At 41.0% G+C, this 18,701-nt stretch overlaps 1 protein-coding gene across 4 annotated transcripts; it reads left to right on the top strand.

Annotated features, from left to right (window-relative positions):
• Positions 1-635: 635 nt before the first annotated feature.
• On the top strand, positions 636-12,177 carry LOC103717021 (protein TOPLESS-RELATED PROTEIN 2). Of its 4 annotated transcripts, none has more exons than XM_008805249.6 (25): positions 636-1,609; positions 1,702-1,881; positions 1,964-2,077; positions 2,164-2,322; positions 2,919-3,099; positions 3,181-3,301; positions 3,385-3,494; positions 3,614-3,752; positions 3,854-3,963; positions 4,077-4,146; positions 4,292-4,365; positions 4,436-4,531; positions 4,616-4,711; positions 4,927-5,054; positions 5,327-5,561; positions 5,651-5,818; positions 7,654-7,761; positions 7,898-8,044; positions 8,627-8,737; positions 8,826-9,005; positions 9,138-9,266; positions 9,868-9,963; positions 10,258-10,443; positions 11,005-11,177; positions 11,690-12,177. In XM_008805249.6, exons 1-25 carry the CDS (start codon positions 1,530-1,532, stop codon positions 11,901-11,903), a joined length of 3,405 nt encoding a protein of 1,134 aa, XP_008803471.3. In that variant the 5' UTR covers positions 636-1,529; the 3' UTR covers positions 11,904-12,177. The 4 variants fall into 4 exon arrangements, with proteins under 4 accessions (XP_008803471.3, XP_008803470.3, XP_088561601.1 ...); XM_008805248.6 differs by having other exon boundaries at positions 3,181-3,307; XM_088705475.2 differs by having other exon boundaries at positions 4,436-4,711.
• The last annotated feature ends 6,524 nt before the right edge of the window (positions 12,178-18,701 follow it).

Below are 18,701 nucleotides of genomic sequence, written 5' to 3'. Positions count from 1 at the left end.
CTTGTCAGAGACGTAGTGTAGCTTATCGTACGAGTGTTGATAAGCACGCGTAGTTATCACCAGAGCGGTGACAGCTACCGCGCACTACCACTAGATAGCGACAGCCCAATCGGGGAATATTATAATTATGATGATAAGGACACCCTGATCTTAATTTATGCACTCCATTTGTGTCTGGGGTGGTTTGTGGGCGACGCGGTAGGAGTGAATGCAATGAAATCGGGAGTGTCATTATTGTCTCCAAAAACCGAAAAGCCATATGCGAATTATAAAAGCGGGGTAAATGGGTACGAGGAAGGATGACGTGGCGGGAGGTAGCGAGGTGGTGTGAAAAGACGGGAATACTCCTAATAAGCCCCCGGGAGCCGCAGATACCTTGACCTTTCCACAAATGACGAGTTTGCCCTCACGGCCCTCCTCAAAGCTGACACGGGCTTTCTCTTCCCGGATTGCCCCTCGCGACGTGACGAGCGGTTCCGTTCTTTTTACGGAAATGCCCTTTTCGGGCGGTACTGGAGGTCGATACCGACGTCACGTGGGGCTGGCAGGATGGTAGTTTTAGAAAAAATCTAGGGTGGAGTGGTATACCAGGTGCGACCTAATCGCAAGGGGTTTCTCACTATAAAAGGGGCGGAGGAAAGAGATTAGAGAGAGCGGATCGAAGCGAGTCCGGGTTATAAAAGGCGAGAACGAGAGAGAACAGTAGAGAGAAGAGCACGGCGGCTGGAGAGAGAAGAGGAAGCGAGAGGGGAGAAACCCTAGAAATTGATCATAAGGTGGCATCCATCTCTGAGTCCTGAATCATTTCTGTTTCGAAATTTTTGCTCTTTCTCGGTTTTTTGAGGGATCAAGGTCCAGATCGAGGGTTCGTCCGGCGGATTTGGAGAGACGGGATTTTCCTGGCTTTAGATCGGCTGTAGATCGCTGGAATGAGCATTTCGTCGGTTTTAATGGCGTTCTTGTAAGGGTTCTTGTCTTCCTTATGCGCTTTTCGGGTGGATTTTTGGTTCCCGGTGGTCGAGAAGAGGTTTTCTAGGGTTTCGCGTGGGGCGGGGTTTGTTATTACTGTTTGTTCTTGGATTTTTGTGTTTAAAGACGGGTGGAGAGCGTGGGCAAGGTTTGTTGAGGGTATTTATTTTCTAGTTAGGGTTTTTTTTTCTTCCGGTTTCAGCTCAGATCTTTCTAGGTTGGGAGATGAGGGGGGAGAAGATTCAAGGAGAAAAATCTGATTTTTAGATGTGACTTGAAGGGTTTTACTTCATAGATTACCGAGTTTGACCTCTTCGTTTGTTTCTGAGAACTGGGAAATTGGGGTTCTCGGGCTGGATCTTTATAACAAGGTGTTTGGAGTGAAGAAGTCTCGCTAAAGATTTTCGTGAGATTGAGAAGGTAAAAAGGGAGTTTCTTTGGAACTGACAAGGGAAGGGATTCTGTTGTTTGGAGGATTGCTGGTGTTTCGTCTTTGTCCTTTTCCTCTTCGGATATAGATTGCAGATCTTGCGCTGGAGCGTTTAGGGATTCCGGGAACCATGTCATCGTTGAGTAGGGAACTAGTTTTCCTGATACTGCAGTTCTTGGACGAGGAGAAGTTCAAAGAAACTGTCCACAAGTAAGTCGTCTTCTTTTTCTTTGGTTGTTTCATTTAAAGCTCTTACCTTTACTGTTCGGCTCGGTTACACAACTGGTCTTGTTCAATTCTAGGTTGGAGCAAGAATCGGGCTTTTACTTTAATATGAAATATTTTGAGGATCAAGTCCAGGCAGGGGAATGGGATGAAGTTGAACGGTATCTTGGTGGGTTCACAAAGGTTGAGGACAATCGCTACTCCATGAAAATCTTCTTCGAGATTAGGAAGCAGAAGTACCTTGAAGCACTTGATAGGTTGGAGTTTGGTTTTATGAAGCTTATTATCTGAATTTTAAATGTCCAGGTTCTCTGAATCGGTTGTTCTGTTTCCTTTCAGGCATGACAGGGCAAAAGCTGTCGAGATACTTGTGAAGGACCTAAAGGTATTTGCTTCTTTCAATGAAGAACTTTTCAAGGAGATCACCCAATTACTCACCTTGGAGAATTTCAGGTATCACTCTAGGCTGTTTTGACCTTTCTATCTATGTTTTTTATGCTTTCATAATGTGTACTGACTTCACGTTTTCATGTATGCAGGCAGAATGAGCAGCTTTCTAAGTATGGGGATACAAAGTCTGCCCGAAATATAATGCTCATGGAGCTTAAGAAGCTCATTGAAGCTAATCCTCTGTTTCGTGATAAGCTTACTTTCCCACCTTTTAAAGCTTCTAGGCTGCGTACACTGATCAACCAGAGGTATGCATTTGTTTTATTTAGAACTCTATTATTCCTTTCTATATATTTACTGAAACTTTTCTGGTATTATTTGGTGGATAAGTAGATTAAATAGCTACCCAGTATCACATTTATTGTAATTAGAGAATTTCATAAATACTTTCATCAGTCAAGCTAGAAGACTCATATGGCTGTAAGTTCTTTCCTTAAAAACTTATGTGCAGAAACCTGTGTGCATTGATTTAACTTCTTACGGCAAGATGTATCAACATCTAAATCTGGGAGCCCGACAGGAATGTGGGATGATTGTTTATTTATGGTAACCACCTAGTGCTTTCTTGGATGATATTACCTCTTGCCCCTTGAGGAAGAGGATGGGGTTGAATTCCGAGCTGCAGCGGCACACACTTTGGTCCACGAGTTGCGGTGGCACTCGTTTCGACTCTCGTTGGGGTGGGGTGGAGATTGGCTTCTCCTTGTCTCAAAAAACCAAAAACAAAAAAAGATTATTTATTTATAGCATGCCTTTTTCACTTAATGTAGTTCTCTCCTGTGTCCTGTGTCCTTTATATTTTATCCCTATTAGATATCTGACTTATTTATGCTCTTGCTTTCAGTCTTAACTGGCAGCATCAGCTTTGCAAGAATCCACGCCCCAACCCTGATATCAAAACACTCTTTACTGATCACTCATGTGCTGCTCCCACCAATGGAGCCCGAGCTCCTGCTCCTGCCAATGGGCCCCTTGTAGGGCCTATTCCCAAGTCTGGGGCATTTCCTCCAATTGGTGCTCATAGTGTAAGTAGACTAGATTAACCAATTATCTAAACCTTTTTGGTCATTTCATGTCATTGAGCAATGTCATACTCTTTGATGCAGCCATTCCAACCGGTTGTTTCTCCATCTGCAAGTGCCATTGCAGGGTGGATGACAAATGCCAACCCATCTTTACCACATGCTGCTGTGGCGCAAGGACCCCCAGGGCTGGTGCAGCCTCCGGGTACGGGTGAGCCTCTTTTAAATGCCGGCATTCATTGACTTTATTGGTTATGGCTCGGATTAGCCTATGATATGCTGTTGCAGCTGCATTTTTGAAGCAACCAAGGACTCCAACAAGTGCTCCTGGTATGGATTATCAAACAGCAGATTCTGAACACTTGATGAAGAGAATGCGTACTGGCCAGTCAGATGAGGTATAGGATAAAATATAAGCATTCCTTAGATATTTCAAACACATTTCTTGGTTATACCTAGGGTTCCTTTGAACTTAACTTCTTCAGTTTGTTACACCATAACATCAAAATGTTTTTAGGTGTCATTCTCTGGTGTATCTCATCCATCTAATATGTATTCTCGAGATGATATTCCCAAAACAGTGGTACGGACCCTTAATCAGGGTTCGAATGTCATGAGCTTGGATTTCCATCCGGTACAACAAACAATTCTTCTAGGTAGCTGTCTGTACCGTTGTACCTATGAAAAGATGATTAATTTACCGATAACATTTTTCTTTCATTTGACTCATTCATATGATGTTGGATTTTTGTTATAGTTGGAACCAATGTTGGTGATATTGGGATATGGGAAGTTGGATCTCGTGAAAGGATAGCACACAAGACTTTCAAGGTTTGGGATATCTCAGCTTGTTCTCTGCCCTTACAGGTATTCTTTCAAACTTAGCATGGATAATGTTCCTTTTATCGAGTGACGTGTTCAATTATGCTTTCTGAGGAGTCTTGCTGCCCATCTTACACTGAACCTAATTCTATTTCCAGGCAGCTTTAATGAAAGATGCTACAATATCCGTCAATCGGTGCTTATGGAATCCTGATGGATCTATTCTTGGTACAGTCAAGCAAATTATTTCTCTATTGGATTATGTTCCCATTTTGTATATGCTTCTTATGCCTCCAAGGTTGGGAGGTGTTTCATGCTTTGATTTTTTTAGTTATTATTAGATTCTAATTGTTTGCCTTGTTATTTCTTGTAGGTGTTGCATTTTCAAAGCATCTTGTTCAGTTATATGCTTTTAGTCCAAATGGAGAGCTGAGACAACAACTGGAGGTGAGTCAAAGATTGTAGTTTTGGCAAATCAGCCATGTATTATCTTCTGACTTGTTGCATATTTGTGTAGATCGACGCTCATATAGGCGGCGTTAATGACATTGCCTTTTCCCATCCCAACAAGAGTTTGTCGATAATTACATGCGGTGATGACAAGATGATTAAGGTCAGAATCAGGCAGGGGACTAAGCAATTTTCAAAAAGATTGTGCAAAGTTTTAACCTTACAATGCTTATTACATGAATGGCAGGTCTGGGATGCTTCAACAGGACAGAAGCAATACATGTTTGAAGGGCATGAAGCTCCTGTGTATTCTGTCTGCCCTCATTATAAGGAGTCTATCCAGGTTCTTTTTCTTCCTCAAATTTTTTTTTGTTAATTTTCAATTTTTCACAAATCTGTATGATTTTATGCATTGCTTCATGTTGTAATTGGTTTTGTTAATTATTATTTTATCCTTGATTATAGCATCTCAGGATTAGCTCTAAAAGTTATTAGGAAGGTTTTATCTTTAATTATGACTATTTATTGGGATCTTTCTAATTCTTTCTCTGTATGCAGTTTATCTTCTCCACTGCTATTGATGGGAAAATCAAAGCATGGCTATATGATTGTTTGGGATCTAGAGTCGACTATGATGCACCTGGGCATTGGTGCACAACAATGTCATACAGCGCAGATGGAACAAGGTGAAAACTTGTCTGTTCCTTGAGTAACTTAATCGTTAATATGTTGATGTTAATTACTCTATGTTATTGTTGATAGTAATAGAATGACTTTACTATTCTACTTAAGGTTCAGCTAATGCACAAAAGTCATAGTTCAGAGTGTAAGTTGTGGAGTCTATAAGTGTTCTTTCATCCCATTTGTCAGTGCTTGGATTCTTAATTTGGTTGAGTCAGGAATATGCCATACTACATTATTATGGATAATTGACTTTTTCGTCAACATTTCCTTGCAGGCTCTTTTCATGTGGAACTAGTAAAGATGGCGATTCCCATTTAGTTGAGTGGAATGAGACTGAAGGAGCTATTAAAAGGACATACTCTGGCTTCAGAAAACGTTCGTTAGGTGTTGTCCAGTTTGACACAACTAGGAACCGATTCCTTGCTGCGGGAGATGAATTTATGATTAAATTTTGGGACATGGATAATACCAGTATACTAACCACTACAGATGCAGATGGTGGTTTGCCTGTCAGTAGAACTTTCTTCAATAGAACTTTCTTTTAATTTGTCCCTTGTTGAAAACTGACAGTTTAAAAGTCTCCTTGCTTCTGATGCAGGCAAGTCCACGTCTAAGATTCAATAGAGAAGGTTCATTGCTTGCAGTTACAACAAGCGACAATGGTATTAAAATCTTGGCTAACACTGATGGGCAGCGCTTGCTAAGGATGCTTGAAAGTAGGGCATTTGAGGGATCTCGAGGGCCTTCCCAACAGATCAACATGAAGGTACTACCAACTAATTTTCCATTGATGGTAATCATGTTTCAACATGCTTTACGAAGAGCTGATTGTAATGTGAAGCTGTGGGTCATGTTGAGGGGGACCTGCACAGGATACATGTTGGCTTGCAATATTAATGGCCGAGGAGTTAGTTAAACTACCATTAAAGATAGGGCCGGCCCGAGCGTTAGGCGACCGAGGCGGTCGCCTAAGGCCTCGGGCCAATGGAAGGCCTCCGGGAGGCGTGACCAAAAGGAAGCAAAGGCTCCATATAAAAACGGGAACAGGAGCTGGCTACGAGTCTTCCCCCTTGATGGAAGGGAGGTGGAGAGTTTCCTGGCCTGCAGAGGGGCAATTTGGGAAGTTGGGGACAGTAGTTTTGTTTTGGGTGGAGAGGGAGGGAGGGAGAGAGAGAGAGGAGGGATTTGGTTGGCTTGATACACGCCTGAAGCCACTCTTATCTTTCATCCCTTCTCTTTTTTGGTTTTGGTCTTGGTTTTCCTTCCCTCACATTAGTCCTGATCCAGCTGGGCCATCAGGAAGAAAGATAGGGGGATTGGAGATGGACTTCTTGGAGGGTGGAGATTCTTTTAATTTTCTCCTCTCGGTTTCTTCTCCCCTCTTGGGTGGTAGAGAGAGAAAAGGAGGGAGGGGGTTGAATGGCTGCTGTGCTGTGATGTTGCATTTGTTGCTTGGGTACTCACTTGAAGGGGAGATGGTGGGATGGGACTTTTATTAATTAGATGGAGTGAATTTCCCATAATGCCCCTACTTTCTCTTATAGAGAGGTTCCTTTCTAAATAAATTCTTTTCTTTACCTTGACCATGAAGTGCCATGGGATGACCTTTTCTTATTCTGCTCCTGCTTGACATGGTAAACAGTATTGCCAAGCATTATCTCAGTTATTTAATCAGTTTCATGGCCCTTCTTTTAGGGCTCGTTTGGTTCGCAGGAAAAGGAGGGGGGAAAGTGTGGTCAACGGGAAAGTAATGAAATGCCTCTTGTTTGGTTGGAGTTTTCAAAGGAGAGAGATGGAAAAGTTGTATTCCCATGGGAATATGATTCCCACATTTCATGGGAAAGTCTTTCCCATGAGAAACATGGGAAAGTTACTTTCCCATGAGGTGAAAATCACTCCTTTTTTATTTTTTTCCAAAAAGACCCTTCAGTATTAAAGAAGCATTAAAGAGGCATTAAAGACCTAATTTTTATTAAGGGCATAATAGGAATTATACATAACTTTCCTAGGAAAGTGGATGGTCAACCAAACATAAGCACTTTGGAAATTTGTCACTTTCCCATTGTTAACCAAACATGCCAAAAGTACTTTCCTAGGTATCCTCTTCCTAGGAATCTGATTCCCGGAAATCATATTCCTAGGAGGGAAAATACTTCCCACGAACCAAATGAGCCCTTAGAGCAATTACATTTCTGTGCTTCCATTCAAAAATTATATTAAACTGGAAAGGCTTCTTGTCTATCTTTGTTAGATTCATGTATCTTTGTTGAAATAGTGTACTTGATAGCTATCTATTTCCATATTATTTTTTTAAGTATTTTATACTTATTAAAAAATTTTATTATTAAAAAAAAAGAGGCCTCATTCATTGGATTCGCCTTAGGCCCCCAAATGTATCGGGCCACCCCTGATTAAAGATATAATCGTTCTAAAGAAAAATTGAAATTTGTTCATCTCTCTCTCTCTCTCTCTTTTAATTTTCAATGGGCAAGAAGAACTAAGCTCAGGTTTCAGTTTCTATCCATGCAGCACAATATAGTGGTAATTTTTATAAGTACTTATATGTATTGATGTTGTAACAAATGGACTTTACTTCTGCAGTCTCCACTTGTCAATGCGTTGGGTTCTGTTTCTAATGTTTCTAGCCCATTAGCAGCCACCCCTGAGCGCTCTGATCGAATCTTACCTGCTGTCTCAATGAGTAGCCTGGTGAGCTATAAATGAACTTAATATATGTCATTACTGATACATATAACTATATACATGCATACAGACACAAAAATATGTATTTGTCTGCATATATCTGCACACATACATTGAGGTAATAACATTGAACAATTTTCAGGCTCCTATGGAAAGTAGTAGGATGGCAGATGTTAAGCCAAGGATTTCAGATGATGCTGACAAGATCAAAAGCTGGAAGTTACCTGAAATTGTGGACTCTGCTCACCTCAAAGCCTTACGGTTACCTGATTCCATGACAACTAGCAAGGTATACTGCAAATCGCACTGAAGAATTTATTGCAGCTTCCTCATACACTTTCTACAACAACTAAGATGTTAAAGAACTAGTCATTTGTATTAAGTAATTTTTACTGCTTTTAATAACCCTTAATTTCTTTTAGCATATATTATTCATTGAAACTACATTTCTTGATATTTTTGTCATTATTGCTGTTGGTATTAATTCTTATAACTTCAAGAGCACGTCTTTGAAGGTTGCACTTGTGTATTAAAATTGCTACAGGGACCAAAACTAACTACTGAAATAGGCAATTCCTCCTACCTTATTGCATGAGATAAAAATTCTTGAGAATTGATGAAACTAAGTGTACACGTACACTTCATGTGTGTATGTATGTGTACGACCATGTGTGCTTGTGTGTGTATAAAATGTTGGAACTGCTATTGAAAAATATTGTTATACAAGAACTGTAAATCATCATGATGTTTTTTTCTTGCTTAACTTCTCTTTGAAAAACTCTGGCTGTCTCAACCACCTCTCACATAGAGTAACATATCTTTACAAAAATGAATTAGCCTTCTTAGATCCCAGGTAATGTTTGATCTGCAGGTTGTGCGTTTGTTATATACAAACTCTGGACTAGCAGTGTTGGCCCTTGCCTCCAACGCCATACATAAGCTGTGGAAATGGCAGCGTACTGAACGAAATCCATCTGGCAAGGTTCGTAATTTATGTGCTATAGCTGAATCTGTTCATTGTACCTCTGTGTCATCATGGTCATTTTTTTTAAAATCTTTTTTCCCTTCAGTCTACTGCATCTGTTGCCCCTCAGTTGTGGCAACCATCAAATGGAATTCTCATGACCAATGAAACAAATGATAGCAACCCAGAAGAAGCAAGTGCATGTATTGCTTTGTCAAAGAATGACTCATATGTTATGTCTGCATCTGGTGGGAAGGTTTCTTTGTTCAACATGATGACATTCAAGGTACGCTGCTTTTTTTTACCATACTGTCCTTTCATTCATCTTTTTACACAATTTGAGTTATTCTTTGTTTTAAAAGCTGAGTTGGCTATTTTCTATGAGACCTTGGAAACTAACCAGTACAATGCTTAACAGGTTATGACAACTTTCATGCCACCCCCTCCTGCAGCCACCTTCCTGGCGTTCCACCCTCAAGACAACAATATTATTGCCATAGGAATGGAAGATTCTACCATTCAAATATACAATGTTCGGGTTGATGAGGTAACCATATGACATTATGATTTTGTAATAAGATTGGAAATCAATCCTACATGGATATTCTTGGAGTTATTCATTATTATCCCTATTCTAGGTACCTCAATCCTTTAGAAAGTTATTGGTTTATTAGTTACAGCAGCATAGTCTCAACTTAAATTTTTCAGGAGTTCATTAAAATTCAATTTGACTATGATTTCAATGTCTTCATTTTCGTCCTCCATCTTTAAACAATTTTGATCTTCAGACATTCTGAACTTAAATTTTTCACTGACTTCCCAAACATTCAATTTTACTATTATTTCAATGCCTTTGTTTTCCTTCATCTTTTAACAATTTTGATCTTCAGAAGCTGGGCCATTCTACATGCCCGTGATACCTTGTTTTGTTTCTATGTTAGTTGATGAATTTTTTCTATGATTTTGGCTTTCATGTCATATAATTGTGTGCACCATTCATGTCAGTGCAATAAAAAAAGAAAACTTTTTTAAACATGCGCCTTGATATTTAGGACGTTTGTGTTAATCATGATATCTAAAATTTGCCTTTTGTATCTATTTTTGTGCTGGCTGTCTCAATGTTCAATGACATTACTTCACACCTGCAGGTGAAAACCAAGCTCAAGGGTCACCAGAAGAAGATCACTGGCCTTGCATTTTCCCAGTCATTAAATGTGCTTGTCTCTTCAGGAGCTGACGCACAGGTATGCAATGTTAGCATTTTGTGGATCAAACTCTCAAAGAGGCAGCGGTAGCTTACAATCAGACCTTTGGTTTTCTGGAAAATCCTATGATGACTTTTAATTGCTAATTTAACTATTTCCAAAACTGTCATTAACTCTTAAAAGCCAGTATAGAAATGATGTCTAATTAGCTAGGTAAATTGGTTTCTTTTCAGACACAGGCTTATTTATAGTTGGTCTGCATCTTCCTTTGAGGTGTGAGATGGATATCTGCCCTCAACTTTCATTGACTTGTATTATCTGTTTGACTTGCAGCTGTGTGTGTGGAGCATAGATGGATGGGAGAAGAAGAAATCAAGATTTATTCAGGCACCAGCTAGTCGTGCTGCCCCATTAGTTGGGGACACGAAAGTTCAGTTTCATAATGATCAGGCACATCTTTTGGTTGTTCATGAAAGCCAACTGGCCATCTATGACAGCAAGCTTGAATGCTTGCGCTCGGTTAGTATTTTCCTTTACACATTGCAGCTGTATTCCTTCGCTTATAAAGGACATCTTCTTTGATATTTGCAAGCTCTCATGTCACGGAATATTCCTTTGTATATTGTGTTATGTACCTTTGATTAATTGTATTCAAATTGAATTGCATTTTCTGTTTGTTTGTTATCAGAGAAATTTATAGATTTCATGATTTTATCTCTAATGTTTATTACACTAAAAAAGAAAAAAAAAGAATGTTTGAGCCATGTAAGGAGTAGCTCATTGTGAAATGTATTTTCTCAATTTTTTTTTCCTTTTCACATTCTGTTTCTTTGTTCAATTGCTTACTTGGTAGATCACTGAAATATGAGAGGTTTGCACCACTGGTAAGGAACCTGTGATTGCATATACAGTTGGCTGTTGTTCTTTCCTAAGACATTATGCCTCATTGCTTCCATACATGGCTTGTGGGTTCCTTCAAGATCTGTATCCATTTTACAAGTCACTGTTACCTATTTCTCACTTTGTCATATTATACCTATTTCTTTTTGAATCTACTTACATTATTTTTCCTGCAAGAAGTGGTATCCAAGAGATGTGCTGCCAGCACCAATTTCAAGTGCGATATACTCTTGCGACGGTTTGTTGGTATATGCTGGATTCTGTGATGGTGCAGTTGGAGTTTTTGAAGCAGACACTCTGAGGCTTCGTTGCAAGATTGCACCTTCTGCCTACATATCACCATCCATTTCTAGGTATACCAGTATTCTTAGACATAAACGCCAAAGCTACCAGCATTCCTAGACCTAAAGGATAAAGCTCAAATTCAAGTATGCGATAAAGATTCACTAACCATGCAATCTTTGTCTTGAATTACCATAGAATTAAATAAAACCATGGTAATATTGGCTGTTTAGCACAGCACATCAAGATATCTGATGATAGGTATATGTCACTTTAAGCGAAAAATTTGCGAGTTCGTCAAATAAAGACATCATCTTGCATGCATATCATATGTTGGTTCTATTTATGCAACTTTTTATGATGATCTGACAAAGCACTACTAGTATGCACAGCATTGTCCTAAGCCAACTAGTATGCATATCAGGAATTGTCCAGATACTTCCTTTTCTTAATTAAATGTTGTTGGCATGTAAGAAAGTATTGGTGTCTTTTATGCTTCCAGATTCCCCCCCCCCCCCTTTTTTCTTTACTTTTTTTGTTCTTCAACTTTTAGAAGCTCATCAAGCTTGATCTTTCCTTCCAGTGCTGGATCTGTTTGTCCCATAGTGATTGCTGCCCACCCATCAGAATCCAACCAGATAGCCCTAGGAATGAGCGATGGTGCGGTTCATGTGATCGAGCCATCGGATGCTGAGCCAAAATGGGGAGTGGTGCCATCTCAGGACAACGGAGCTCACCCATCCATGTCCAATCCAGCGCTGACTACTAATCAGGCATCTGAAGCCCCTCCTAGGTGAATTGGGAGCGAAAACAGTGAGAAGGCTAGGGAATTGAGCTGACTTGTCTGAAAAGCAGTAGCTCTCCAGCTGCAGAGGTGATCTCTTTTTTGACTCTCACCCAGTGCCATACTACTGTCTGTGGGCTGCCATATTTTCCCCTGTAAAGGCATATCTTGTAATCTGTTTAGTGCCCTTAAGATATTCTTTTGTTGTTGAATTTGGGAGAATATCAGTATGTAAATTATGTTATTATTGACATGGGAAACATGGCGTGGGCTAAATTCTGACATTCCGTCACAGATGTTTGCGCGCATTCTCTCCCACGGCCACCTTTTTGCCTACTGATACCTTAAGATTTCTTCTTTTTTTTTTTAAAAAAAAAAATCTGCTAAATGTTAGGGTTGTCTGCATGCGCATAAAGGTTTCAATTTGCTTATGCAATTACTGCTGCTGATAGTGCTTTTCCCGATGCGATGCTTTGATGAGGTTGATGCAGTGTGCATAAATAGTTTAAACATCGGCAGTTCTGATGCAGTGTGCATGGTAGCAGCTGAGGCTGGCACTTGGAGCCGTTGCACCAATCATTTGTGCCAAATCAGCACGAGGAACTGAGGATGGATGACTAATTGGAACCCCATAGCATTTAGCCATGAACGAGCTTTTTGAGAGAATGCACTGCCAACTACTCGAACCCGGCACTTTTGGGTGCAAGGTTGAGGCTTGTGACCGGTGAAATAAGCCCCAATTTGCTTTGGTCGATATCCCCAAATGACATTCAAATGCCGGAGATGACATTCGAACGAGTAATGCTGATGAGGGCAAGCAAATTTCCCTGCTAGTTCCCTATCTGATATGGTGGCTTATAATGGAGTTTTTGTGACCCAGAAGTGGTTGGCGCAATGCATGGGATTGTTTGTCTTTATTTTTATTTTTTTTTTCAAATTTTCTATTTTACCTTGATATGCTATTATAATATATATAATATTATATAACTTATATAATATATTATATTATTTTATTTTTATTTAAAAATTGGGGTCCAAAAGAAAGGGGACAAGGGGATGAGAGCCGTAATAACAGCTCTCCTTCCCCTCTCCTCTCCATTCAATGATGCTGCCCGCCTGGTGGTTGCTTCAATAATTGGCTGCAATGCTTTGAACACCGCTTCCACAAACAATTCTCTCCCCTCCTAACTACTCTCTGCCTCTTCTCCTAGCTGGTCAGCTACCTTCCCCCTCCTTCACTCTCTTGTTGTGCCCTAGCTTGAGGGGGCATGGCTTACTGCATCCGAAACTTAAAAAAGTATTATGCTGGGCCAACCTTGTGCCTAGAAAGCTTCCGTAAATATTCGAGCGATAGCTTGACCGCAAGGTTGGCAAAATATGACTCAATCCGTCAATTTGATCCATGTTCGACCTGCAATAAGTAGGTTTGGGTTTGGGCTAAATAAGTTTGGGTCATAAATAAGTTGATTAGTTTAAACTATTTAATAATCAGATCGAATTCAGGTTTAATTTTTTGACCCGTTTGACCTATTTAAACATTTTGACAATCAAGTTGGATCATGTTAAACAAGTTACGCAGGTTACCTGGTTATTAAACAGGTTAACAATTTATATAGGTAATACAAGTTATACAAGTTAACAAGTTAAGTAGGTTACTTGTTTATCAAATAGTTTAAGCATGCCATGCTGGGTTATATGTTTATTAAATACATTAGGTTTAGGTTTCAAATCCTAACATGTTTCGTAAATAAGTAAGGTTCAAATATGAAATTTTCTGATGACCTGCATTTGATCCGAACCTTAATCAGATTGCCTCACCTACTTGCCAGGGACCAAATGAGGATTATTTTCATGAAGGGGCCACATAATAATAATAATAATAATAATAATAATATCAAAAGTATAAAATTATATTAGAAAATAATAAATAGATAAACATGTTAAAGAATTCTTCCTACATAAATAAGTAGATATGTTTACTTACCTAAAAAGAACTAGATATCAAATAGAAGATAAAGGACGGCTAGATAGAGATAGTTTTAAGCAGAATAGGAAAACTAAGTGGCCGGGTCTATGCTTATAGTCAAACGGGAAGAGAGTTAGGCCAAATTTAGGTTTAGAATACTTGTTCGACAAAATAAAAGAGAGAAAAATAAGGAACATAGAGGGTTTCTGCATTCTATGTATATATATATATATATATATATAGAGAGAGAGAGAGAGAGAGTTGTAGTTTTAGACCAAAAAAAATTGCATGTTTCCTATTACACCAATGAGTATTTTTTATTTTATTTTTTTAAATTAGTTATGTTTGCAACTATCTTCGTTCTTGTCTTACAAAAGATTGTTAGTTATGTTTTAAATTAGTTATGCTTGCTACCAGAAAAAACAAAGCAAATAAAAGAAGAAGAAAAAGATCGTACGATTCCTATCATTCCAAGGAGTCCAGGAGTCTTTCCTGCTATTAAATTCTGATCATTTGGGAGATGTTGAGAGGAGGCGGCAACTGCTGCTGCTATTAATAAGATAGGATACGTGATAGAAAAAGAAAATCGTTTCATGTGGCCTTCTTTTTTACATATACCAAAAAATGGAGCATGATGCATATTTCGGATAGACATCTTCATAAGAAAGAAGATTTGGAGGAGAAAAAAGAGATCGGAGAAGAAGAAGAACAGCCTCACGATGGAAAGAATGGATGATTTAATGAGAAAGAAAAAAGAAATATGAGTGGATGGTCTTACAGACCATACTTCACTTTTTTTTTTTTGAGTAAATTACAATAATCTCTCCAAAATTAGAGCTAAATTAATAGAACATTACTCAAACCGTTAAAATTTTTGAAAATAACCAAAATAATCTTATATGACATAACAACCACCCAAGGATATAAGAAAATATGTCCTTCCCCTTATTCAGGAGTAATTTTAATTTTTCATATGAGGTAAATAGATTTACTAACGGTGTTAATTTAACTAAATATAAGTGTAGATTTAACAAACTAATGAATGTAAGTATAACAAATATAAATTTTTTTAAAAAAATATTTTATTTTATTTTATTTGTTTACAGTTATGAGATGGGCAAATTTTGTTAGCATGAAAAATTATATTCTATTTTTAACTCTTCAATTTTTATTTTAATATTAATAAGATAGAATACACGATGAAAAAGAAAAATTGTTTGTACTCTTCGATGGCCAGGCAAAGACCGGAAGAATGACAACGCTCGGTAACCAGGTGGAGGCAACCAACGGGCGGTGACCATAGAAGGGAGCGGAGCATCTCCAAAAGGGAACCCACAAATAATGGTAGGCTAGGCCCCGGGCGGGCGATGAGGTGCCCCTTGAATGAGAGAGGGAGAGAGAGCAAAAGGTGGTGAGAGAGAGAGAGCAAAAGGCCATGAGAGAGAGAGAGAGAGAGCAAAAGGTGGCATGAGAGAGAGGGATGCTTTTTATCTTCGTATTTGTTCATCATTTGCTCCGACGTTTTGTCGTGGGCACTGCGGGCTGCGTGTGCCAACCAAGAGCTAGAGGCTTATGTTCCAATCCCTGGGGTTCGGCCATTATCTCACTTACTCTTTGTCAATGACTGTCTTCTCATGGCCATGGCACGGTAAGCGAATGCACAGGCCCTCAGAAGGGTGCTGGCCGACTATTGTGCCGTGTCAGGGCAGAGAGTGAACATCCAGAAGTCCACAATTTTTTTTAGCCCTAGCACAGAGCTTAGGGTTAGACGGGGGATCCAGAGGATTCTAGAGATGCCGGAGGAGGGCGAGACCTGGAGCTACTTAAGAATACTGATCACAGGTAGGAGATTGCGGGTAGCTGAGTGCACCAACTTGGTGCAACGGGTCCAGAATAGGTTGGAGGGATGGCGGGTGTCGTCTCTCTCTATGATGGGCAGAGTGACACTGGTTAGATCAGTACTAAGCTCTATGCCCATCTATCACATGGCGAACATAGTGGTGCCGAAGACAGTGTTGATGAAAATCGAGCGGCTACTTTGGAGCTTCTTGTGGGGTCACATGGAGGTGGTCATGGGGTGCATCTGGTGGCTTGGGAGAGCGTCTGCCTACCCTTTAGTGAGGGTGGCCTTGTGTTATTGTCCCCCCTAGAGAGGTGGGAGGCGCTTAGTGCCTACCATGCGGTCCGTTTCATACTAGAACCGCAGGGGTTCTAGTGTCAGATTATGGCAGCCTGCTATGGCCGGGTGGGTTCTGAGGCGCCAGCCCGGAGTGGGCGGAGATGTTCCTTCATGTGGCAAGAGATAGCAAGGTACCTGCTAATGGTATTGGCACATACCAGATGGCTGATAGGTGACAGATGGAGCATCGATGTGGCTAGTGACCCATGGGTGGATGCTTTCTCCTTGCGGCTTTGGTCGACCACGGTTAACGTCGAGATAGCGGAGGGTCTGCAGGTATGTGACTTCTTTGCCCCATGGGGCGCGGCTGAAACGAGGCTAGGCTGTGTCAGCTGTTCGGGGTGCATCTTACAGAGAGGGTCCAATCATTGCTGGTACCAGAGAGTGCAGGTCCTGATATCAAGGTCTGGAATACCTCGAACAGAACCAGCGTCAGGGTGGGAGACCTCTCCGGCGTCCTCCGACGAAAGTATGAGCCGGGGCCAAATTGCGCTTGGATCCGGTGCTTGAGGATTCACCCGAGGGTAGCACTATTCTTATGGAAGGTGGTCTGGGATCATCTTTCAACGAGAGCCATGCTTAGTGGACGTGGGTTAAGGATTCCCCCAGAGTGTCGGTTCTGCAGGGTTCCCGTAGGAGGCTTAGGGCTAGAGGATCCAGTTTTTACAGGCCATCCGTCAATGGTCAGATACGCCATTGTTATGCGAGGAGGCTATTAGAGTGGTCTGCACAACCCACCAGATCTGGCTGGCAAGGAGTGCTCGAACCTTTGGCGAGCATAGTATATCTTCGAGGCTCATAGTGGAGAGTGCCCAGGTGCAGGTGGCGGAGATCAGTCATATCACATCCGGGGTAGGGCCTTTCACAACTCGGGATATCCGGAGTTTCCATTCTGCTTCGGTAGTAACCCGTACGGTGTTCTTTACCTGAGAGCCCCCATCCCCAAGCTTCCTTAAGGCCAACTTTGACGGGTCTATCTCGGACGGAGGTTCGAGAGGAGGCACAGGTTTTGTCATCAAAGACTCGAACGCCAGGGTGGTGGCTGCAGGAGGCTGTTAGCTATTCGACATCTCGGTTTCCAGTGCGGAGCTGAGGGCTGCCTGGGCGGGTGATAAGTGCTAAATAATGCATAAATTAATATCTTATTCATAGCACTTATCATTATTTTAATTCATATATTTTATAAATTCAACTAAAAAATGTGTCACCGTCATCATTTCATTTTAATAAATTATTAAAGGTAATTCGAGTTTTACTTATTTATTTACTGATTGAGTCTAATGTATGCAGGTCGAGTCAAACTCGCTTGGGATGATCGCTGAATCTAAATCACATGCACCCTGCGATTCAAATCCTCTCGGATTTTCGATTCAGTCGTTCATCCCAACTCTATTGTTTCTTTCACATCCAACTGAGCTCGACTTTTTGTTCATGTTCTAATATTTTGTCCCAGAACTTCCCACGTTGCAAACTCATATCACATTCATTAGACTTTATCCCAGTTGAAACCAGCCAGTCCAGTCATCCCATCATCCGCGAATTAATTCTCCTGCTTTACATCTCGTGCATGATCTTCCCGTTCACATTTTTCTTATCCTCTCCTTCTTCCACGTAATTCCTCCCACACATCACAGCCTATTGGATTAACCCAACCGCCCGCGACGAATTCCTCCCGAGTATATCCACAGCTCCAAGTCCAACAAATTCCACATCCTTATTCACAAGCTCCCAGCCGATTATACAACTCATGTTCCATCCTTATCCAATCTCCCCATCCCGTGAGCATTTCAAACAGAGCCATCCTCCGTGGGATAAACTCAAATCCCAGCATCCTTATCTTTCTCCACGTCCGTTCCAGCTCCTCTGTTTCACGCAGCCGTAAGCTTGAATCCAGCCATTCACTTGGGTAGTTTTACGTCCACTGTCCGCGATCCAAGGCCTCCTCCATCGACACAGGATAAGCTCTAAATCCAACTGCATCATCCTCTGTTCCGCACCTCACGAATCAGTTCTCATCCCATGAAGCATCTCAGTCTGTGTTCATCCCGTTTGCATGTCATTCGAAACCCATCTTGTTCAAACTCCCAGCTCCCGTATCCCATTTCAAATCCAACCTTCACCAAATCCGGCGTCTTCAACCAACCCATCCTCATCCTCCCTCGTCCAGATCCTCCTCCTCTTCATCCTCATCCCATAGCCATCCCAACTAACTTCAATCTTCATCCCGATCCGAGTTGAAGCTCTGCTCCATGTCTGGAATCCATGCATCCCATGAATCACGGATCATCACATCCTCCTTGCTCCTCGACCACGTCCTCAACCGAATCCCCTGTTTCTCCGTGACCTCCTCCATATCCATCTGCATCATCCGAACTTCCTCAGCCAAGGATCCTTCCACGTCAACAAACAAGAGCTCTTCCGCATCTAAAGAATAACTTCACCGAGCCAAATCCCCATTCTTCCGGATTTCTCTCACCCGAAGCCCCTGCATCCCAAACCGATTAATCCCAAATAGATTCACATCTCCCTGTTATCAACGGTATCCACCGATTCTAAGCTTCAACAACGTCCTCCCCTGTTCCAATCTCATCCTTCCGAGTCCCTAGCAGTGAGCTTCTCCCACGAAATGCTCCACGTCGCAGCTTCATCCTCCCAAGCTTCACGGA

This window comes from Phoenix dactylifera, chromosome 10 (genome assembly GCF_051530095.1).
Source record: "Phoenix dactylifera cultivar Ajwa chromosome 10, Ajwa_hap1_PhDact_Kaust_v1.1, whole genome shotgun sequence".
NCBI classification, from domain to species: domain Eukaryota; kingdom Viridiplantae; phylum Streptophyta; class Magnoliopsida; order Arecales; family Arecaceae; genus Phoenix; species Phoenix dactylifera.
The sequence above is the reverse complement of the archived record's forward strand: the minus strand, read 5'-3'. Positions and strand labels throughout refer to the sequence as shown.